At 31.4% G+C, this 21,158-nt stretch overlaps 1 protein-coding gene across 1 annotated transcript; it reads right to left on the bottom strand.

Moving 5' to 3' along the window:
- Window positions 1-387: 387 nt before the first annotated feature.
- On the bottom strand, window positions 388-5,012 carry LOC124365194 (putative defense protein 3). The gene is made up of 3 exons (XM_046821150.1): window positions 4,602-5,012; window positions 3,708-3,799; window positions 388-515 (listed from the first exon to the last, which is right to left on the bottom strand). The coding sequence occupies exons 1-3, from the start codon at window positions 4,935-4,937 to the stop codon at window positions 437-439; spliced, it is 507 nt and encodes a 168-aa protein (XP_046677106.1). The 5' UTR covers window positions 4,938-5,012; the 3' UTR covers window positions 388-436.
- Window positions 5,013-21,158: the final 16,146 nt, after the last annotated feature.

Raw genomic sequence — 21,158 nt, 5'->3', positions numbered from 1 at the left:
GAAAACTGGTTTATTAGAAATTTAAAAATAAACCTTATGTAAACAACTTTTATATAGCACTCAGGGAACTACAACAAGACTGTTGTGCTTTAACATTTAATACCGTAATATACTTAATACTTAATATTGTCTCCTCATACAGTAATACATATGTTTGGTATTTTGGTTAAATACAGTTCTCAATGTTTTCTATCCAGCATTACAATAAAAAATTTGGTAAGTAAAACAAATACCAAATGTACAAATAATTAGTGTTGTTTAATTTTGTTGTTGTTTTTCGTTAAAAATATATAAATATTTAACTTTAAGACATGTATTCCATGTATATTATGTGTTGACAGAATTCGCCTAGCTTTAAAGAAGGGTGTAAAATAATAACAGAGTACGACTTACAGTAAAGAAAATATACAAACATACAATAGCAATATGTAAAGTTCTACCACGGGTTGTATACAGAGATTGAATCTCCCTTCTCTCTCAGCCAGAATATCTCCCCGGACTGGACAATTGTGGCCCTAAAACAGGAAATAATACAAAACTATAGCACAATGAATTAATTATTGGCCAATAGAAAGATACAATGGGATAATTCAGTATATATGGAGGCTATACTATAAACGTTATTACAAGAAGTGAATTTTGGAATAAATTTATTTTTGTTTTTATTACTTACTAGCCTTTAATCCTAAAATACTTATAGGGACTCTATATGGTTCTACTTAACCTGCTACAGTTACTGTATATAGCTATAGGGTGCTGGTATAGATAATTTCTAATACAAAATGACAACAATACAAGATTAGGGTGTACATATAGTTACATTATTTACTAAAGTGAAGCAATAAAGATTGTTATTGATTCCATGAGGTATACGTCTTTTTTCAAGTGTGGACACGCAAAATGCATATAGTCATACACGTATCTGATTTAATAACTTTTGGACTGTTTATTTATTTCTATTATGTTGCTGTTAGTGCTAATTCAACAATAACATTAAATATTACATGTTATATAATTTTAAGTATTCATCGTCTTTATTCACCTGCAGACTAATTGAGTTTTGTTAGTAATAATTATTATATATTTATTTTACTGATATATTGTATTTATTTTTAATATTGTACTGTTCTTTTCCTATTTTTATTGTTGATGTCGTTAATGTTAAACCAAATTATTCTCTGTTGTTCCAATGCGTGTAGTATCGCATAATAATGTTTCTGTAAAAACTGTTCTAGATATAAGTAAACACTAATAAATCATTCTCAACAAAATAATTATTAAAGCTGTGTGTAGTCCTACTACCACAGATGATGAATTTCTGACAACTATAATATTAGTTCCTTCCATTATAGCTGTTTGGAAAATATCAAACGTATGTGGAATGTAATGAGTTTTCCGTATCCGGAACGTGGATGCAGTCAATATCTCCAGCAGTGATTGATTACCCAGACTGGCGATAGTCTCTCACAAATTTCTTTAGTCCTAAGTTTCTAACTTTTACAAAATTCCGGTCACTTAAATAGGAAAAAAGAACGCTCTCAAAAGCTATCAAATTGAATGTATACTCTGTCTGTCTATTTGTCTGTCCGTCCTTCGCCTGTGTGATCTATAACATTATACAGGGGTTTCTCTTTTTCCAAAGATGATCTCTATGATTTAAAGTTTAAGAAGTAAAAGCGAACCATATCCGCCCAAAATGTTATATGTTATATATGTTTCCTTACATTACGTAAGGTAATTCGACACTACATTTTACTGTACATTGGTAATTGGTTTACCAAACACTCATTCCTCCATAAATATTTTTCTTGGAAACGAAACTCCGTTTTGACGTTTTAATATTAATGGCTCTTGTACAAGTGGAACAATGCCGCAAACTAAAGGTCTGTACCACAATTCAACTTAAAATCGCGATGTTTCAAAGATAGAATTAAAAAAGAACAAAAAAATTATGTAGTAAATTGTAAGATGTTTTTTTTTAATAAATAATCACAATAGCGATAAAAAATATTACCTCAAAACTTGTGAACTCAAAATAAATACTTGAAATTTATCTCATTTAGCTATTAACAGAAATAAAAGCTGAAACAAACGTCCCAACATTTGTCGCGTTATTTATAGGCAAGTGTTTAGCAGCCGGCATTCTTAATTCTTAAGCTTTAGTAGTTGGTTTAATTAATCTTTATTGAGAGAAAAATCAAGGAGTAATATCGGGTGAGCGAGCTGGTTAGTCAACAGCACCATGTCGAGCTATCCATGTCCGGTATAAGAATAATGCAGTAAGGTGGATCACTTGCTTGGAAATAAGGATTGCAATTGTTCCAAGTTATTAGTTGTGCTGCAGGGACAATTTTACGTTCCAACATTCGTAAATGCTGTAGTCCATTTAAACTCCAATTAAGAAAAAATGTAGGAACAGAATTTACAAAAATTCCTGCCAAGAAATTTAATTCCTGAAGACGTCCGGGTATGCTTAAAATAATGTAATAGCGGTTTCTGAAATGGAAAACATCTAGTAAAAAAATATGCACTTAAAACATAAAAAGTGCATCTATGGACTGCCGATCAAAATCAATATATCATTACTGAATGTATCACCATCATCTTAGAAGTCCAGGCTAGAGAAAATGAACCCAAGCGATGTCACTGTACAAACTAGCACTAGTCAAGAGCAAGAACAATACGTTACATACACACCAGCGAAAGTGGAACACTGCAGTATACTCGGTATTTCACTTTCGCTAGTGAGATTCACACAGAGTTGTGTTTGGGATAACAGTTTATCGGTGATGCTCTCAATATTTAAGGTAGAACAGAATCTACTGTATTAAAACGACCCTGATCTTTACCTCATAAAAATTACGTAGAACTTTAAGAACTTTAAACGCATTTTGGGACGTAGAATCAGTAAGTAGCTCATTTTAAAGATATGATTAGTAGACATCCAAATGCTGCGTATAATTTGTATGCGTAACTATATACATTTTAATTTAATATGCAGCCGATGAATGACCAAATACTTACATTTTTTCTAAATTAGCGATAAAAATGTGGGAAAATAAAAAAAGTGTTTATGCATGTTTATAATATCTTTAAAAAGAGAGATCTCTCATAACTGCACTATACAAAAAGTCTTAGAAGTGCTCAAAGTTTAAAATTGTTATTATAGGGTTAAAATCGAAACAATGCCTGTAGAGTCGACTCTTAAGTACAGTAAAGAGGTATTTACTCGACAATGTAGTACTACTATGATGGGAAGTTCATTGCCGAGTACCAAACTTGTTACTATTGATGTATACTCTCACATATTGTTTTAATCATAAAATTGGCCCGTGGTGATTGAAAACCCTATGAATTACCATGGTAAATTAATTCTTAAATATAGTCAGCTAGTATTATTTGATCTGTGCTTTTAGTGTTTTGTGTGCTGGTAGCATATTTTAATTGTACAGTTGGTATGTATTACAAATTTAATAGCATTTTATTTATGTATCTCTATGAAAGAATATTGATATAGTTTTTGGGTTAACACAACAACATGCAAGCTTACAGTATGAAATATTAATAAAGTTTCGCAACAACTCAAACTTTAGTCCATACTCTATGGGCTGGAAACATTTTATACCGGGCTTGGGTTTATTGTGAGATGGACTAGAATAACTCTTTTGCTTGTTTAACTCTCTAATAGATTACATGGAATCGCTTACAAGAATGTGATGTTGCCTGCATAGTCAAAGTCAGGCATCCATCTCATGCGCGCTTCTGTCTTCGGCTCTGTATCGAATTCTACCGCAGTGTTCTGTAACACAATAACACTTAAAACAGTTACCACTTAAAACTTTTTTACATACAAGGGGATTTTAATTCATGATAGAACATCTAGCTTAATACTATTTATATACTGGTACCATGTAAGCCTCACACTTGATTAATCTTATTCGTGTATGAATTTATTTACTGCTCAGCCAATAAAAGCAACTGTGGATAGTTATATCCAGAAACAATGTGTAAATATTTCACTATTTTGATTTTTGAGTTTATGAAATCTACGTCTAATGCCAATGCTTCGTATTTTAACTATATATATATATATATATATACTGTTTTGCATGCATTATTTCATGTTTTTTTATATTGCTAAAATTGCAGTAGAGATGAATATTTAAGCTGCATTAAAATATATGTAAGAAAATAGTTTAAAAGAGTAACACTAATGATGGGATTAGTATTGTCATGTTAGACTAATCCCAAGCTGTATCTCTAAACGCCTTACATACGATGGGCATTAATCAGAGATCATATACCTGCCCCTGTGATACACCTTCAGCTCTGGTAGTTACTATATGGTCAGTTATACCACACAAGTGTCTCACGGAACTCTCTGCTGTACTTATAAACGTGATGTGAGAATAAAACTAACACAAAACTTGCTCTCTGAACCACAACATTTGATAATTAGTTTTTAGCGCCTAATGTGTACTCCTTAAGGATTTCCGTATTAGACCAACCAACATCTTATGTAGGTATGTATCTTATGTATCATCAGTAAAACCTATTATTTGTATTTCAGTACCACTTACAACATCATCTATAGACATTACCTCAGAACGACCAAAACAGTTGACGACAGTGATGTCGGCGTCTCCTGTGTCCACGAACATGCCCACGGCCACACCGCTCTCGCGGTCCAGTGCCTGCACCACGAACCGTCGGAAGTCGACCCGTGGTCGCAAGGACTTGATGGTGAAGATGACGGAGTCCTGGTTCGTGATCTTCCCAGTCTTGCTACAGGAGAGGGTGTAGGGCGAGGGTGTAGTCTGGGGCAGCGCGCTGTCGAATGGGTCGAGGGTGAGGCAGGTGCTGGAGTCCAGGTCCTCGGCAGCTAGCAGCAGTGCTGGAAGCGCTAACCAGACAGTCACTCCTGCTCCTGGCAGCATCTACGTCACGTGTGTCTGACTCCTGCTCGGCTGTCTTATGACTATCTTGATTTTTCTCGTAAAATAATTTACTTAATTGATTTCATGGCAAATTTAATTTATTCAAAACTACGTTTCATTTTTCTTAATAATACGCAAGTGTAACTTATGAATTTACTTTAAATAAATCGAAAAATTGTCAACCCAATGCGTACGGCACATTGAAATTAATTTTACTAAATATTCTCAATATATAAGATTTTTTGTAGACTGTTTGTTAATTATTTTCTGACTTTTAAACTATTTAATAGATGAAATGTGTGCGATGCAAAATAATACACAGAGTTTATAGATAAATATTGGCATAAAATATTTTAATATTATTTATGAAAAAATAATGTAAATATTTATTTGTGGACTCGCCTGATGATGAAAACTTTTGTTTCGAAAGGCCTCGTCAAACAAATAAACTATTTGGAAAACTGTTGTTTTATTCACATTTAGTACTACTATATTGGTGTGTCAGGTATTATTTTGGTTTAACAGGTATTATATTACTGGTATGAATTCAGCACTTAGCCAACGCAAGACTGAAGCCAATGAACTGAAACGTTTTGTCTTGCTCCATGACCTTGCATATTGTATACTGTATTGTGAAAGCTCTGTGATTTGTGTAAAAGTTTACATATTCATTCAACCATATAATTTTTATTATCATTAAACTTTATTATTTTAACAAATATCTACTTTCTCAGTCACTAGGTGTTTTTGTTCAATTCAAATGTTATATTGCAATGAAGCTTCAAATGTTTTCATTATAAACTTATGTGACAAGCCTTACCTTATGTGCAGTAGACCATCTTTTAAAAGGCCAAATTCGTGACTTAAAGACAAAAGTCCTATGAATAATGATAATGCATTATTATGATAAATATAGTATTTAAATCAAATTTATAGAAATATATATCACGTTCTCGCATAATTTACGAAAATGAATTAACTCAACAAATATATAAATGTTTTGAAATTATAATTTATTTTTACTAATTATATTAAATAGTGGTCTAAATTTATTACAAAGTCCAGGAATTTACAATTATAAACAAAAATTCTTGGCCAAATCCATTAAGAGAACTATTATATTACAAAAACTTTCGACGCAGTAAAATGTATTAGTAAAACCTATTACTGTTTATGGATTCAACCTAATTACATTTGATAAAAATAAAGTATTATTGCAAGAAATGCAAAATAGCTATCTTATTAATGTTTTATATATTATTAGATAACGTTTAGAATTAATTACAATCAATAAATTTCTTATATGGTAGTACGATGTGCAATATTTACTTTGCCCCAATTAAAACAATAAGCAATTTCAAATCAAAATTAAATTTCTATTTTGTAATATAAAAATTAAAACCAAAACCGTCTTAAATCTTGACCAGCATAATATATCTAGCCTGATACTAAGCAGAATAATTAGTACCATTTTACAAGGAAAACTAAAAGTCAAGTTAGCATACAACTGATAGTTAATAAAAACATATTAATTTTGTACTCCAAAATGTTAGTGGACCGGTATAGTTATAAATATCAAGTTCACAATCACTTTACTGTTTATTGTAAGTTTTCACATTAACCTGTGTAACCCACTTTGTGATGATGGCAACAGATCAGCATAACTACAAAGTATTATACAATTATTACATCGTAGTGGTGTTGGCTTACCTGTTATTATTTAGGGACACTGTAACCTAAGAATAAACTTTTAAGTTCATTTTGAACCGACAAAACGATACACAAGAATGCCCACGTAAATGTATAATATTAGTTTTATCAGACCTCTCCATCTGATATCAATGTCACTTGTCTCACTTCTGTCATAACTGACCGATGTCGCTGATTGTGTATAAATTAATGCATTTTTTCGGTCGTTACACATTTATACAGAACCATTAAAAAAGTTTCTTTATTAAAAACAAATAAATAACAGCTCTATCACAGCTATAATCTTTCTATAATAAACTGAGGCAATTTTTGTAAACAGACTCCTCTATTATTTGGATTTAATCAATATATGGTTTTGACGATTGAGGAGTATAAAGAAAGGCCTTGGTGTGTAGTTATACTAAATAATTTTAATAACTTTTTATTTAATAAATTATTATTTCTCGAAGTAGTAAAGTTACATATATCAAACTTTCCACATATGCTATGATAAATGAGAGAACTCAAAAAATAATTGTGTAATTTGCTTTCATATTATAAGAATAACAAAGTGAAGTAACATAACATCTACTATTATTATAAATTTATATACCAACTATTTTGCAATTTATATTACCATTCCAACTGTACTTTTTAACGAAATTCGTCAAAGCATAAGCAAACACAATCACTTTAGAAGTATGCTTCCACAATTCCGGAATCAACCTAAATTTTGTCAGTTGAAAGGCATAGGCTGTTGTACCGTTAATTAGTTAATTATATGTCATATAATATAAATTACACAACCTAGTCAGCCAGTATGATTTAATATTATTTTTATCCAATGTTCCGGAACTAAATTACCCGCGGAGTAACTACCTAATTGGCACGCGTATGAATATTTTCTTCTAACCCTTTGTAGCAGCCCAACTATGTGACCGAGCAGACCTCGTGCGCTTTGTCCGCGAGTTTACGTGTCCCACGTGTCTCACGGCTCACAGGGCACATATTATTTGAGTAGATAGCTACCAGTTTCATCACTTCTACTCATCTTCTAGTAATCACCGACTAGAAATAACCTTTCTTAGACTACAGCGCCATTGCCTCGTGCCAAGACGCCCGACACCCGGGTTGTGAGTCTACACATTGCGAAGGGAAGTAAAATCTTAATGTTTTATAAAGTAAAACATCGTAGGCATAATTCCAGAGAACATTGGATATTTTAGGCCCACCTATAAAATATACGTTTTTAGTTCTTGTATTCTAAATGGCAGCAACGTGGCATTACATAAATTTCCTTTACCATCTAAAAGTGGCGCTTGTAAGTTTTCATAATTAAACTGAACTTATAAGTAAAACTTTGCAATTCGAGTATTTATTACTACGACCTCAGAAGTCACCACCCCCCATATGTTATCGTCATACGGTACACTGTTTTGCATCCGTTATAAGAAACATACAAGATATCAACTATGTTTAAATCCTTATAACAATTTAAATTGTAATTTTTCAACGAAATCCGTCAACACATAAGTTTAAATTTTTACAATTCCTTTTAAATTATAAAATCTAGAAATTACTATGTTATTTTAGTTAGTGGTCATTTATATGCACAAACTGGCAGAAATCCTCGAAGGATCTATCTACATCCATCGATTAACGAGAGTAAATTTTGTGAAAACAAATCTAAACGAATAGATTATACTACACTCCGTAATGCCACATTAAAAATTTGGATTAAAAATTATTAACGAATTTTATGAAATATTAAATAACTGAAAATATTTCATTAGAAATACAACGATCACATGTAATAAACTGTAATATTCATTTACAACTAACTGTTAGTGTTTATGGCAATATTAGGTGTAATATAAAATCCTTACTTCCCACATTTGAGTATGAAGTCAGGTTCACCTCACAATAAAGGTTAACCCCATACGCTTATGAATTAGTGCTACATTTAATGCAATGGCCAGATTAACTTTATTGTAATTCAAGAGGCAGTAAAACTTCATTTGGAAAATAAAATTGAAATGTGTAGGGCACACATTCAAGGCAGGTTCAATATATTTAACAGACTAATTCATCTGCTCAAGCCCAATCTATTTGTGAAGAAGCAAAGGAAACATTTACCGAAACATCTTCAAAATAACTGCTCAGTAAAGACAAAAGGTCTCAAAAATCGCTCTAGATGATTTTTTCGCTGAGAACTGTGGACTAAATGCAATAAAAAATAATAATTTATCATATCATTGTAGCACTAGGAAAATAGCTACTCAATATTCAGAATTTTAGACCCAATGCCGTATACTCCGTATTAACTTTAAGAAGGATTAGGATTGTCTCTGCAATTTTAAAGTTAATCAGCATATTTTTCTGTAAATTTAGTCGTTAAATATCAGTTGTGCCATAAACAAAAAGGACAACCTTTACTTTAGATTTAGTACATTTCTTATTATTCTTTATTTATTACAAAAATGTTATTTTTAATTTATGTAGCCTATTATATAAAATAAATTATACCTGTAACTCACTATTGTGAAAATTGGAAATCTTATTTATGTATACCTACATAACATACATACATATATAGTTTTTTAGACCTGTTTCCGGCTTTACTTACCAGTAAACCATTCCTTGAAATAATTAAAGGATTAGAACAATACTAATACTAAAAAGGACAACGATTAATTTCTTTATTTTTTGTAAAGAGTACAAGCATTCTAAGACGAAAATGTGTATTCTTATATTGTTAAATAACTTAATGTTCTTGTTAATAAAACACTAAAAGTAAGAAAAATTTAATTGAAATGATAAATTTCACCTAACAGTAATGAAGTAGTATTTTGAAGCTTGCGGAAACTTATTGTTTGCACATCATGTGTACACAAAATGATTGTTGACAGAATAGAATTAAGTTTTCTCAAAATGAGGGGAAATTTTTCTGGGTACCCGTTTCTTATCAAAAACTCACATGTGACTGCTTTACAAATTCGCTAAATGAATATTTTTTTACCCAAATAAACTATACTAAAATGTATTTCTATCCTCAGTAACTGAAGGTAATGACACTTGGGAACAGCAATAAAAACAGTCATTTGACATATATTTGTTGTTTTTTTACTGAAGTAGGCCTTTTGAAAAAGTCAACTATAGTACCAGAAATACCATAGACCGGATAAACTACAACGGCCAAAGGTTACATTTTTTGACTAAAATAGGCTTCTCTAACCTGTGTACGTGTATGTATTGTAGATAGAGGCTTCAACGCAAAATCAATTTCCGTTTCAAAATGACATAGAGCCCCATTATTCATTACGCCATGAGTGTGTTAACTGAAAAGGTAAGAACTTCGACTTTAGCATCTACCAAATCTCAACTATTACATAAACTGTTTGAATAGTTTAATTGCTACTCAGTAGTCTAATAACAAGAAATATCTCTCCAACGTTCGAGGTATTTTTTGGTACTTATAAAAATCGTTTCACTCTCCAACGAACCCCAACACACTGGTCTTTAAAAGAAGGTCTAAAATAAATCCCAAGAAAAGTGTTCAGTGATATCACCTAACAAAAAAATTAGTTTAGAATGTCGTTTTTAAAACGGAATATGCCCACGATGTTTTTCTGTAAGTGATTGCCGCATGGTAACAGTATTTATATTAAGTAAGGTTATATAGAACGAAGAAAAATATTCCACTAACATTCCTAAGAATTACATCTGTATCAGACATTATTAAATAAGAAAACTGAGTAATAGGTGATAAAAGACATCTAGTTTTTAATCAAACAAAGGGTTTAATAATAAGTGTAAACATGTCATATATTAGGTGTAAGACAAGACGTCTCCCCCTCCCCCTGTCCTGTGTGTTCAGCTATTTCCTTGTCTATAACATTTTCTGTGAGTTCCTGAGATTGAATGATCTCTGGTACTGATATGGCAATTTTCTCTTCGTTATCACCCTCGAGTTTCATTATTACTTCTACTTTTACTTCTCCCTCTCCATACCCCTTTTGTTTGTCTGTTACTGTGTCGGTGATATCATCAGGATACGATTTAGACTGCTTCTCAATACTAGGAACTTTTGGTACTACATTTTCTTCTTTATTAGTCAGAACCTCACATAGCGATTTTCTATCACTTATATGTCTTGCTGGATCAGTAGATATCTCATCTGGTTCACCGTGGCAGACTCCATCAGATAACTGCTTACTTTCTCTAATTTCTTCCGGACTGTCACAATGTCTCCCCTCCCTTCCATCTCCTACCATGTTAGTGTTCTGCTCCGCCAACAACCCTGACAGTTGCGTGTTCTCGGCCACCAGGAGCGCCACCTTCTCCTCGTACCGAGCTCGCAGATCGTTGAACATCTCTATTTGACAATGGTATTGTGCTTTAATATCTTCATTCAACCTGTGACCAATAAAGTTTATGTAACAGTTTATTTACTACTATATCCTTATTTTTGTTTGCCTTAAAACGTGTATGATAATACAAAATATTCATGTATATAAGTGCGTGAAAAAAGTATTACTCCACAGTATTCAGAAATACATCTTAAATCTCACAGCGATTATGAGTATAATTCTGAGTCCGTAAACTCATAGTACCAGTCAAAAAAGATGTAGGACTGAATATAAGTACATAATAAACAAGTCTACATTTATATTAAAATATTTATTCTCTCTGGAATATCTGTAAGTGTTTATCTAGTGACGCGAGTGTAAGGGAGTCGCCCACTATAAAGAACTAAATGGCATTTTACACTATATTTTGATGCATATGGCAGTGTTGTTTGGCCTTAAGATCGTCAAAGGTTTCCCACAAGTCACCACTTCTCAATGTATATGTGCTACGTAATGGCCAATATCAGAAAGGGAGTCAGACCCAATAAAAGCTGTGCATAAGGATGCACTTTTAAGTGAAACTCTTTTTCTTCACCATTAATGGTTTTCTGTATTTCATTTAATTTTAGCATGAGTTGTAATAATTCATTTTGTTTCTCAACAGGCTCTATTAACAGTTAGTCTGTTACAGATTTGTAGGCAACTGTGCATTTTAATAATTTCAGTATATGAATATACAAATATGTTAACATTGTGTCTAAAATTTAAACTACAAATACCTGTAAAATAACTATAAATAACATTCATACAAATAAGCTCGAATTTCCAGACGCTGAGTGGTCCTAGAGGTGAATAGCTGCTAGGAACTAGTTTCAGTAAGCATATAGTGTTTTAGAAGTAGATTAACTTATATTGTAGATGTGGGCCAGTGCTCATAAATTTTCAAGTACTATTCTTATGAACAAAAACGGAGTCCAACTTTGGATCTTCTTACTAGTTCAACCATAAGGTATTGTTTATATTGGGAAATTCAGACCACCCAATTGTAAATGCAAAGTTCAAGCGCCGATGTAAAAAATGCATTTTGTACTGCGTTTATTTTGATGTAAAAGAATAACATAACAATGGTTTGGGTAATACTTGGGCATTTTGAAATTTTCAAAAAATAAATTATACAGTAATATAACGAATCTGTTCGATTTCTGGCATGTATGGTATTATTTGAAAGCTCTTATGAAATATCAGAATTGATATAAATATTTCTTTTTTTATACGAAAATCTGTGCGCTGACTTTTAAATGCTTTTCTTGTCTGGGCTGCATCTTGTTTTTATTTCTGTAAGATTTTAGGGGGTAATTCATTAAAGAGCGTTTAAGTAAATTTAAAAGCAGTCTTTGGTAAAATGTTCAAAACAGTTCATAGCCATTATCTAATTATAATCGTTCCAATTTAAAACATCCTTACATTACAAAACTCGGTATGGGAGAGTATGATTCACGTGCACAAAAATTAAACTAAAACACCCTAAACAGCAAAAAATATATCGTAAGTAACAATAAACATAAACATTAGCCACGGCTAGCAGGTGACGGAGCATCACGCGCCTGCAACATATCAGCTGTAACCAGCAGTGCATGGGCAACGGCACGACCAGTTCTCTACCATCATGGTAAGCAACATTCATTTTCCTGAGCCGTAATTTGGCTGGTACAAAAATAAAATTTGGTGGTACAAAAGGTTGTAAAATTTTTACAAATATATGGTGTAGTTTATTTTATTTTCGAATTTTCTTCAAAACGTAGACCTGTAAGCTGACTTTTAAATGGTTAATAACAGTTTTCAGTGATTGAAACAAAATTTTATTTTTGTGGTACGAAAAAGTTGTCTACTAAAGTGTACAAAATTCTGATATAGTTTTGATATGATTATTGATGGTCGGCTCACAGTTCTACACAGTTTCACAGTAGAATTAATAACATTGCGTAAGTGAAGAATGAAGAGCGCTCGTTAATTTAATTCCAATACGCAAAGTATAATATACTATATTCATCACACACCCAAAAGTTAATAACTGTTCCTTACTTACAAGTTACAATACCTACCTTGCTGACTCAGACAAAGTATTAAGAATGTTTTGTTGTTTCATGTTTTCCAAATTAATTCTTTCCTCCATAATTTTTATATTTTTATAGAGTTGCTCGACTTCAGTGTTTCTCAAAGTCAACAGGTCCTTCGTGACAGCTACTAGATTCTTCAGCGAGGTGCACTGCAATCCGATTGTTCACCAATGGTAAATGTTCAGAGAAAAAGTCACATTAATAATGTAATAATGAGTATAGTCATTAGAGTAAAATTGTTTACATTATTTTATTTTATATTTATATATTATTTCTGCAGCAATAGAAAAATTAGCCATGTTTACCCCTTATTTGTTATTTGAAACTTTGTAAATAAAATCTTCATAGAATTAAACTCATTCGACAAGAAAGTAAAATTAATTTTTCATAAAATTGGTCATGTATCTTATGTTTTGAACAGGTATCCACTGACACGAATGTTAGGGGTAAATATTTTAAAAATCACATCACATGTACGCTGGGCTAGTATTAGTTACAACTCAGTATAAAAATATATTAACTCGTGTTTCAATAGTAACGATAAAGCGTCATAATTAGACACAGTTATTATGTACGTTATACAAGCGGTAATTACACCTAAATAATATATCATCTCATGTTTGACAGAAAGTAACAATAACGCATCATAATCAGACACCGTTATCGTGTCCGTTATACAAGCAGTAATTACACCTAAATAAATTATCTCACGTTTTACACTAAGTAAAAAGAACGCATCATAATCAGACACGTTATTATGTATGTTTTACAAGCAGTAATTATTAGAATTATCTACTTTAATCTCATTGTATCAATGGAACTGTTCATTAGCTAAGTAATAGATTTAGAATGAATAGCTTTCCAGAATAAAAGTGAAGTAATTAATGCATTTAAGACCACTATAAACTTTCTCTGTTTATAACAAACATTTATTTACCTCGAAAACAAAGTTTAGTTTTGTAGAAATTTTAAAACGTGAGAAAAAGTTATCCCTTTAATTTTGTTTATAATTAACTGCTGCTTAATACTATTATCATTATGTTACATATACAATAAAAGACGACGTATTTAAGATGACATTAACAGGTGTAATAAACTGCACGATTAAACCATGTTCATTGCGGGTAGTATTGTATGATAACATTCAAACAAAACATTGGAATCAACAAAAATTATATCATAAAAATTATTACCAACAACGTAGGAAAAATAGGTGACTGTGTGTAAATAAATTAATGGAAGTTTTGTTCCAATAAAGGGAATAAACAAATTGCTTTGTAGTTTACAGGGTACTTTCAATCAACTGCACTACACAGAATTAATGCAGTAACACAACTCTCATGTCGTGCTAAAATCCCAACGAAAAGTTATTTTATAATAAGCAGCAACAAGTACAAAACTATAATTTGTTTTTATACAATAAAATATATCTACCCAGAGTGGAAGTTATATTACAAGTTATATTATATCACTTGGGGTTTTATTCATGCGTGTTATTTCAAATACTGAAGTTGTGGTGAACAAACTGCGAGCGGTCGTTCAGACTCTAAATTAAAATATATACACACAAATTGTTTGAAACATTTATCTCTTAGCTTTTACTTTTACTAATCATAAAACTATTAATAAATCCAATTAGTATGCAATTGTTAGATTCTTCAAATAGATGATTAACGATTCTTGAAAAAATACATTTATTTATGGAATTTTTGTATTTATGAATCGTACATAATATCCCAAAAAAATCGTGCAATTTAAAAAAAAAAACGTGCATTTTTTAAAGTATTAAAATGAATAAGGTGAGATAAAAAGTTTAAAGTTATCATTTTCTGATCTAATTGTGGATGTTCGACACGTATTTATAAGTAAGAAACTTTATTCGATTTTGAGGTGTTTTAAGGAGAACAGAAGGTGAGTATAAGTTCTTCTGTATGTAGAATCTTGGAGCATTGGAAAAGAGGTTTATATATCAAAGAAGTTCTTCTGTTCATTGTTTTAAAATATGTCGGTCAGTCCATTGTTAACAAAATATTATTTTGTACATCCTCAGTTTCAAACCTTGTATTGGTCTCATCAGTAGCTTAGATTGTAGAGATAAAGGAAATTACTAATGTTCTTGTAATCTCAGCATCCCTCTATTGAAATAAGCAAAAATCTGTAGTGTTGTCTTTATCGCAGCGGTTCATATGATAGGAATCAAACGACGTTAGGGGAACATACAAAATATGCCAAAGTCTAAACATAAAATAATAATGATGTGTAATTTATATTGTTTGCTGCTTGTATCTACCAAAAATTTTAACTAATCAACATAAAAGTACTGCAAACAATTTAATATATATTCAATTTGAAAGGTAAGTATTAATAATCATGTTGATCAATTATAATAATTCAGAGATGAAATAAAATAACACAATTGATTTTACTTAAGATGAGACAATAACTAAGATTTGTACACTTTAACTACCTGCAGAGTAAGTACTTTTCTTTGTTCCTCCAAATTTTTGCAAAGAGAACTTTTTTCCAGCAGCAATAGAACCACCTGCAAGATAAGTACCTCATGTATTGTGCAAATCATATACAATGGTCGATAAATCAAATTCTTTTACTTTTACGCAATGGAACGTTACAGAACTGTCAATACACTATATTTGACTATGTTTTACGATAAAGATTTGTAAAAAAACAGCCAATTCAACATTATAATTACAATTAATTTTGTACTAGTATATCCAGTAGATTCGCATGATATATACTGTTATCTACTGATATTAAACATTAAGATTTAATATCAATAAATATTAATATCCAATAAATGCAACAGTTCATAAAACATTAAACTCCTAACTTGGTAGGACTTTATCATGGAAAACACTGCATTGCTACCAAAATAATAATGTCCTGTGTATTTTCTTTGATTCTATCCACTTTTATGACTAAAGTGTCAGTAACTGTTATAACCATGCAATTGGATTTTTTTGGCGTACTCATCCCTTCATAATAAAATATATTGATTAGTTTAGGCCAATTATAGTGATAACAGCTGTGAGATGACACAATACCTTTCTAACTAAACAGTGAAGTCGATAGACGTGTTCCCGTAAGTCCTTTTCAGTTCGATGATGAACGTCAAATCTCAGCAATTCCTTTAACATGGTCTTAGCATAGGTTGTGTCTTTGTTACCGTTATTTTGGAATGTATCTGGCTACAAAAAATATCCCTCTATTATTTAAAGATTATGATGATAAAGTTCTCTAAAATTCATTCTGTATAAACATTTAAAACTACAAAAAAAAAACTGCACTATACTTGACATATTTGATTATGTATCTAAATAGTTTGCTTAGGTCACATGAAGACACCGGGTTTCGCATAAAATATCATGAGATTGGTTGTTTATTTAAATATTGGATCACTTTCACAGCTCGTGCAAAAAACAATAAAAGAACAACACAACATTGCAGGTCGCTGGCTTCATTATAAACTACACTGTACCAATGGCTTCACCAATGATTTAGTGTGACTCGAGAAGAATCATGAGTTCGGTACCATCTTTGTATAACGTAAGCAACTGGACATCTAAATGTTTTAGTTGGTAGGCTATCAGGAACGAACAAACTAGCTATAATATTTATAACTAGAATTCTTGGGGAATCAAATTTTGACCACTTAAACTGTAACATTCAAACACTACCCTGGTTAAATGACAACCCTCTACATATACATGAAATAAGTTATGCAAGTTCTTTCTTGCTCAGATTTACACATTTCTGTGCTGAAATAGTAGAATGTACAGTACAGCATGTCTTAGTTATAAAGAATAAAACTCTAAATACCTACATTTGGAATATTGCCTTGTGAAGCGTCTTCCGGAATTTTATTTTGATTTTTATCTGTAATCTCCATCATAATATGTACCAGATATAAAAATGAACTTAATATAACTAATGAGATAGTTAATTGATATACTAGAATTTGTATCAACTATAAATAGTTACTTAACTTGTAATTTAGAAAACAAACATGTTTACGTTTGGTTACAGTAGCTCTGTTTGCAAGAAAACGTATATGTTTATCTGAACTGAAAACACCTTTGATCTGTACAAAACGTTTAGTAGTTTTTACTGGTAAAATCGACATATGGAGGCGTAATCTTTACAGCAAAGACAAACAAGTTTGAAATTGCCTAAGTCTTTTAGTTCCTATTTTTCTTTAAATCTTAAAATAATTTCGTCTTACGTATACCCTAGTGGTACAAAAGTTAACACAGTTTTTTTCTTTTTAATTTAGCTCATAGTGTATACCATCTCTAACCTACACATAAGTTTTATATTAAAATTAAGGTTAGTACTGATGAACATGAGATGGACTCAAAACTTTCTATTCTTATTGTTGAGTAAAATATGTTATCTTTTAAACACGGACATTGCGTAAATATTTATATTTGTACTAGCTGTTATCCTCGGCTTCTTAAGCAATTTCATATGTTTTATAGCTGTATGTGCACTTCTGGTTCTATGGAATTGTATTATCGACGCCAATGTTAAGATTGCTTTGTTGCCACGAACAAGAAAAATGTCAAAATTTTGTATTCATGGACTTTGTCATTTACTCCGATCTTAGTATTTGTTGTTCCACAGCTGATTTTGCTTCATTCCCGATGATAAAAATAAATATATAATTAGGCTTACACAGTTCTGAAAAGCCTAGTTCCGTCAAAAGACGTCTAATTTGTGTTTCATAATAGTGTTTAAATGTGTGGAAAAAGTTAACTACACTGCTTTGGCTCAATTAATATTTCATAAATTTAAGACCAATGACCAAGATGGCATTTTTCGGTACTTTTAAAGGCCTGTGCGAAATAGCCTAGAGGTTCATTCGAAATAGCAATAGGCTTGTATTCATTCCTAGGACCGTAAGAATGTCCTAGTAAAATTTCATTACTATCGATAGAATAATTTGAGTGAAAGCAAAACAAACAAAGGGACTTTAGCATTTGTAATATTGTTAGGAAATTTGAGATTATAGTTGAAAACTGAATAAATTTGGTGTTAATTCGGACAAACCAGATTATTGTCAGTTGAATTTTGGGATGAAGTCAACGTGATACAGTTGGAACTTCATTTCTTCAAAAGGAGAGCTTCGTAGTAGAGGCTTTATAGATCATATTAGATCATACGATCAGTGAGCTATCAGTCGAAATTAGGCCGTTTTAATTACCAATTCTTAAAAATGAGTTAACAATGAAACATAAAGTATCAAACAGATCACTGATTTGCAGCACAAAAATGCGGAGTAACAATACGATTTTTCAGTGCATCTACAATAAATTAATAATGTGAATACCCCTCTTTCGTTTCATTTTGTTGCCACCACCGTGTTACCCTGCGTCAATGTAAAGACGTTATAAATTTTTATATTCTGGAGATTATAAAGTATTGAAACTGTTACGAGACTATAAAGTTACCTTGCCTTCTAAGTCGGGAAATTGATTCAGATAAATGTAATTCAAAAGGTGAGGTTCAATTACATGAAGTTATTTCCTCTAATGTTGTATTTGTATGTAAAATCAACAAAATTAATGAAATAATGAAGTCTATTAAGAGTAAATCAAATCTGGATAAATCTAGTTTACATAGAGCAAAATTATAGAACAATTCTGGTCATATAATGGCCTGAAGGAGTTTACTTTTCCTTTCAAGTGTTGCAGTTAACAAAAATAGCAGCCGTACAGTATAAAGTAATAAAAGAACTTTCTGGACCTACAACTGAGCACCTGAGTCTGACCTCAGGCGTCAGCTGCTGCACCAACAAAGAGAAAGTGGTGCTAGAACTGATGAGTTTGTGGTGGATTATTGAATCTATGTCCAGTGAAATTGAGTGGTTATGACTGATTTAATGTTTTATTTTCAAATTATTAACAGCTTAGAGATGTCCGGTATAGGTCAAAACTAACTTTATATTCACTGTATTCTCCGTATGAGTTGTAATAAGGCGAGAATATTATATGCCAATCTACTAAACTTTTTTGAGAAAATAGAGCTTTGTAGGAAATGTAAATTTTAAATTGAATGGACATACAAAACCAGAATATTTTTCTTGTCGTGTACGTTTCGTGTTCATGTAAGAACCATCGTATATGAATGTATCGTGTGGTAAGATATCTCTAGAAAGAAATCTTTCAAAGACTGTAAATGTTTGCTTGATATTTCATTTCCATCAAAATTAGTTAGGCGTAATTTTTGTATAATTTTTTTCTCTACGAATGACTGGCTGTTCATCTGTCCTCAAGACTTTTCGAAAATGAAATTATCTAAAAATTTAGAATTTGCATGCAACTTCGGCGAAGCCTGGTGTGGCGTACTCCTATTTTGTTTATTGTTTACTATTTTATGAATGGTAAAAATAACTTTACGGATTTTCAAGAACCCTTACATATATTGTTTGACTATTGATTCATTATATATTTATAAGAACTCATCGTCTGTACTTGAAGAAATATTAAACCCAAAGACCATTAAAACAGCACGACCAAGAGGAGCTAACACAAGTCTTGTCAAAGAACTGGTGAAGTTATGTCAGACTATTATAATGTAAAGGCTTAACGACAATCTGCTAAAGCTGTGTTAGAGGACAAAGAGAACAGCTGCTGCTAATGAAGGTTCATTTGACCACAACATAACTCGCAACGTACGGGTGTCATCTATTGTTTGTAACACTATGATATATCACTTGTGGCATAGATAATTAAACTCTCCCATCAAGGCTACAAAGGTAAACATATCATTTCGCTTTATATGTGGGACATGTGTTTGTGTCGAGTATTCATATTGAAACTAGTAGCTATGTGGTCGAGGTCACTATTATTTACCTTTGCAGAATGAACACTATATCGTAGTGCATATGTGCCTTATTCTTGCTTTCTATTTACTAACACAACAATGTGATCCAATACATGAATGATCTTTAACGCAATTTTATTGTATACTGCAGATGCTCCAGTCCACACACGCTAGGGAGAGACTCGTTCTTATGAAAATTCAGAAATCATTGAAGGAATAATAATTTTAAACTTATATAAAGACATTACGTATCTTTTGCAAGTTTGTGAATACACTCTTATTTACGTCTCTGAATCCGAAGCAGACAATCTATCAGAGCGATTAATTAATCCGTTGGAGAACTTTCCCCGGCGGCACTCGTGCTCTTTTTAGTCTCTAACGCGTATTCATTAGTTTTTTCGCTAGATCGCAGTTTTTTGCCCTCGTACATCCTTATAAGTAATTATTCTGTTTATATTCCTTATTTTAGCACACTGGAAGAACAACTGATAGCTTGTTTTGTTATTGTTTACATTTTGCCATATGCTTAATTTTCTTCAGTTTTTTAGTGAGGGAACAAGATAATTTGCGTACTTTACAAGTAGAAAGATACAAGTAAAACAAATTTAATTGTTTTTTATTATGCTTTATAAATAACCAATAAAAACTGGTTTTAATTTTAAATGTTGTGCTGTTTTCAATAAAACATTATTTACACAGATAAGCAAATAAGGTAATAATATATTGACAGTTCCTTTAGATTTTTTTGTTATTCTTACTAAAATATTTGTAAATATATACTACAAAAATTAAAGAAAAATATTATTTGGAGTAAACAAGAAACATTATTATAGAGCAATGAAATAAACTAAAAAGTCCTGAAAAATTGACTAATTTATTTGTATCCCAATTCATGTTATTAATATTTTAGTACAAGCTTGCACTTTTGTAAAAAACAATTAAAACATTCAGTCTTAGATAGGTAAGGTTAATTACTTTCTCAAAGGGTAATGCAAACCTATATATTAAAATCGAAAGAAGACAAACTGTATTAATCCTAAGGTATGTAGCTAGTTAAACTCAATTATTGAAAAAGGGAAATCATCTAACAGAAAAATATAAACAGAATTTGTAGCTAACAAGAAGTCGGAGAGGCAACTATACACTCCTACACAAATTATGGTACTTTGTACACTAATGTCTGAAATGTGTTTCACTACGTATTTCATATACACTATGATTTT

The sequence above is a fragment of the Homalodisca vitripennis genome, chromosome 6 (genome assembly GCF_021130785.1).
Source record: "Homalodisca vitripennis isolate AUS2020 chromosome 6, UT_GWSS_2.1, whole genome shotgun sequence".
In the NCBI taxonomy this organism is placed as follows: Eukaryota; Metazoa; Arthropoda; class Insecta; order Hemiptera; family Cicadellidae; genus Homalodisca; species Homalodisca vitripennis.
This window is presented reverse-complemented; position numbering and strand designations above follow the sequence as displayed.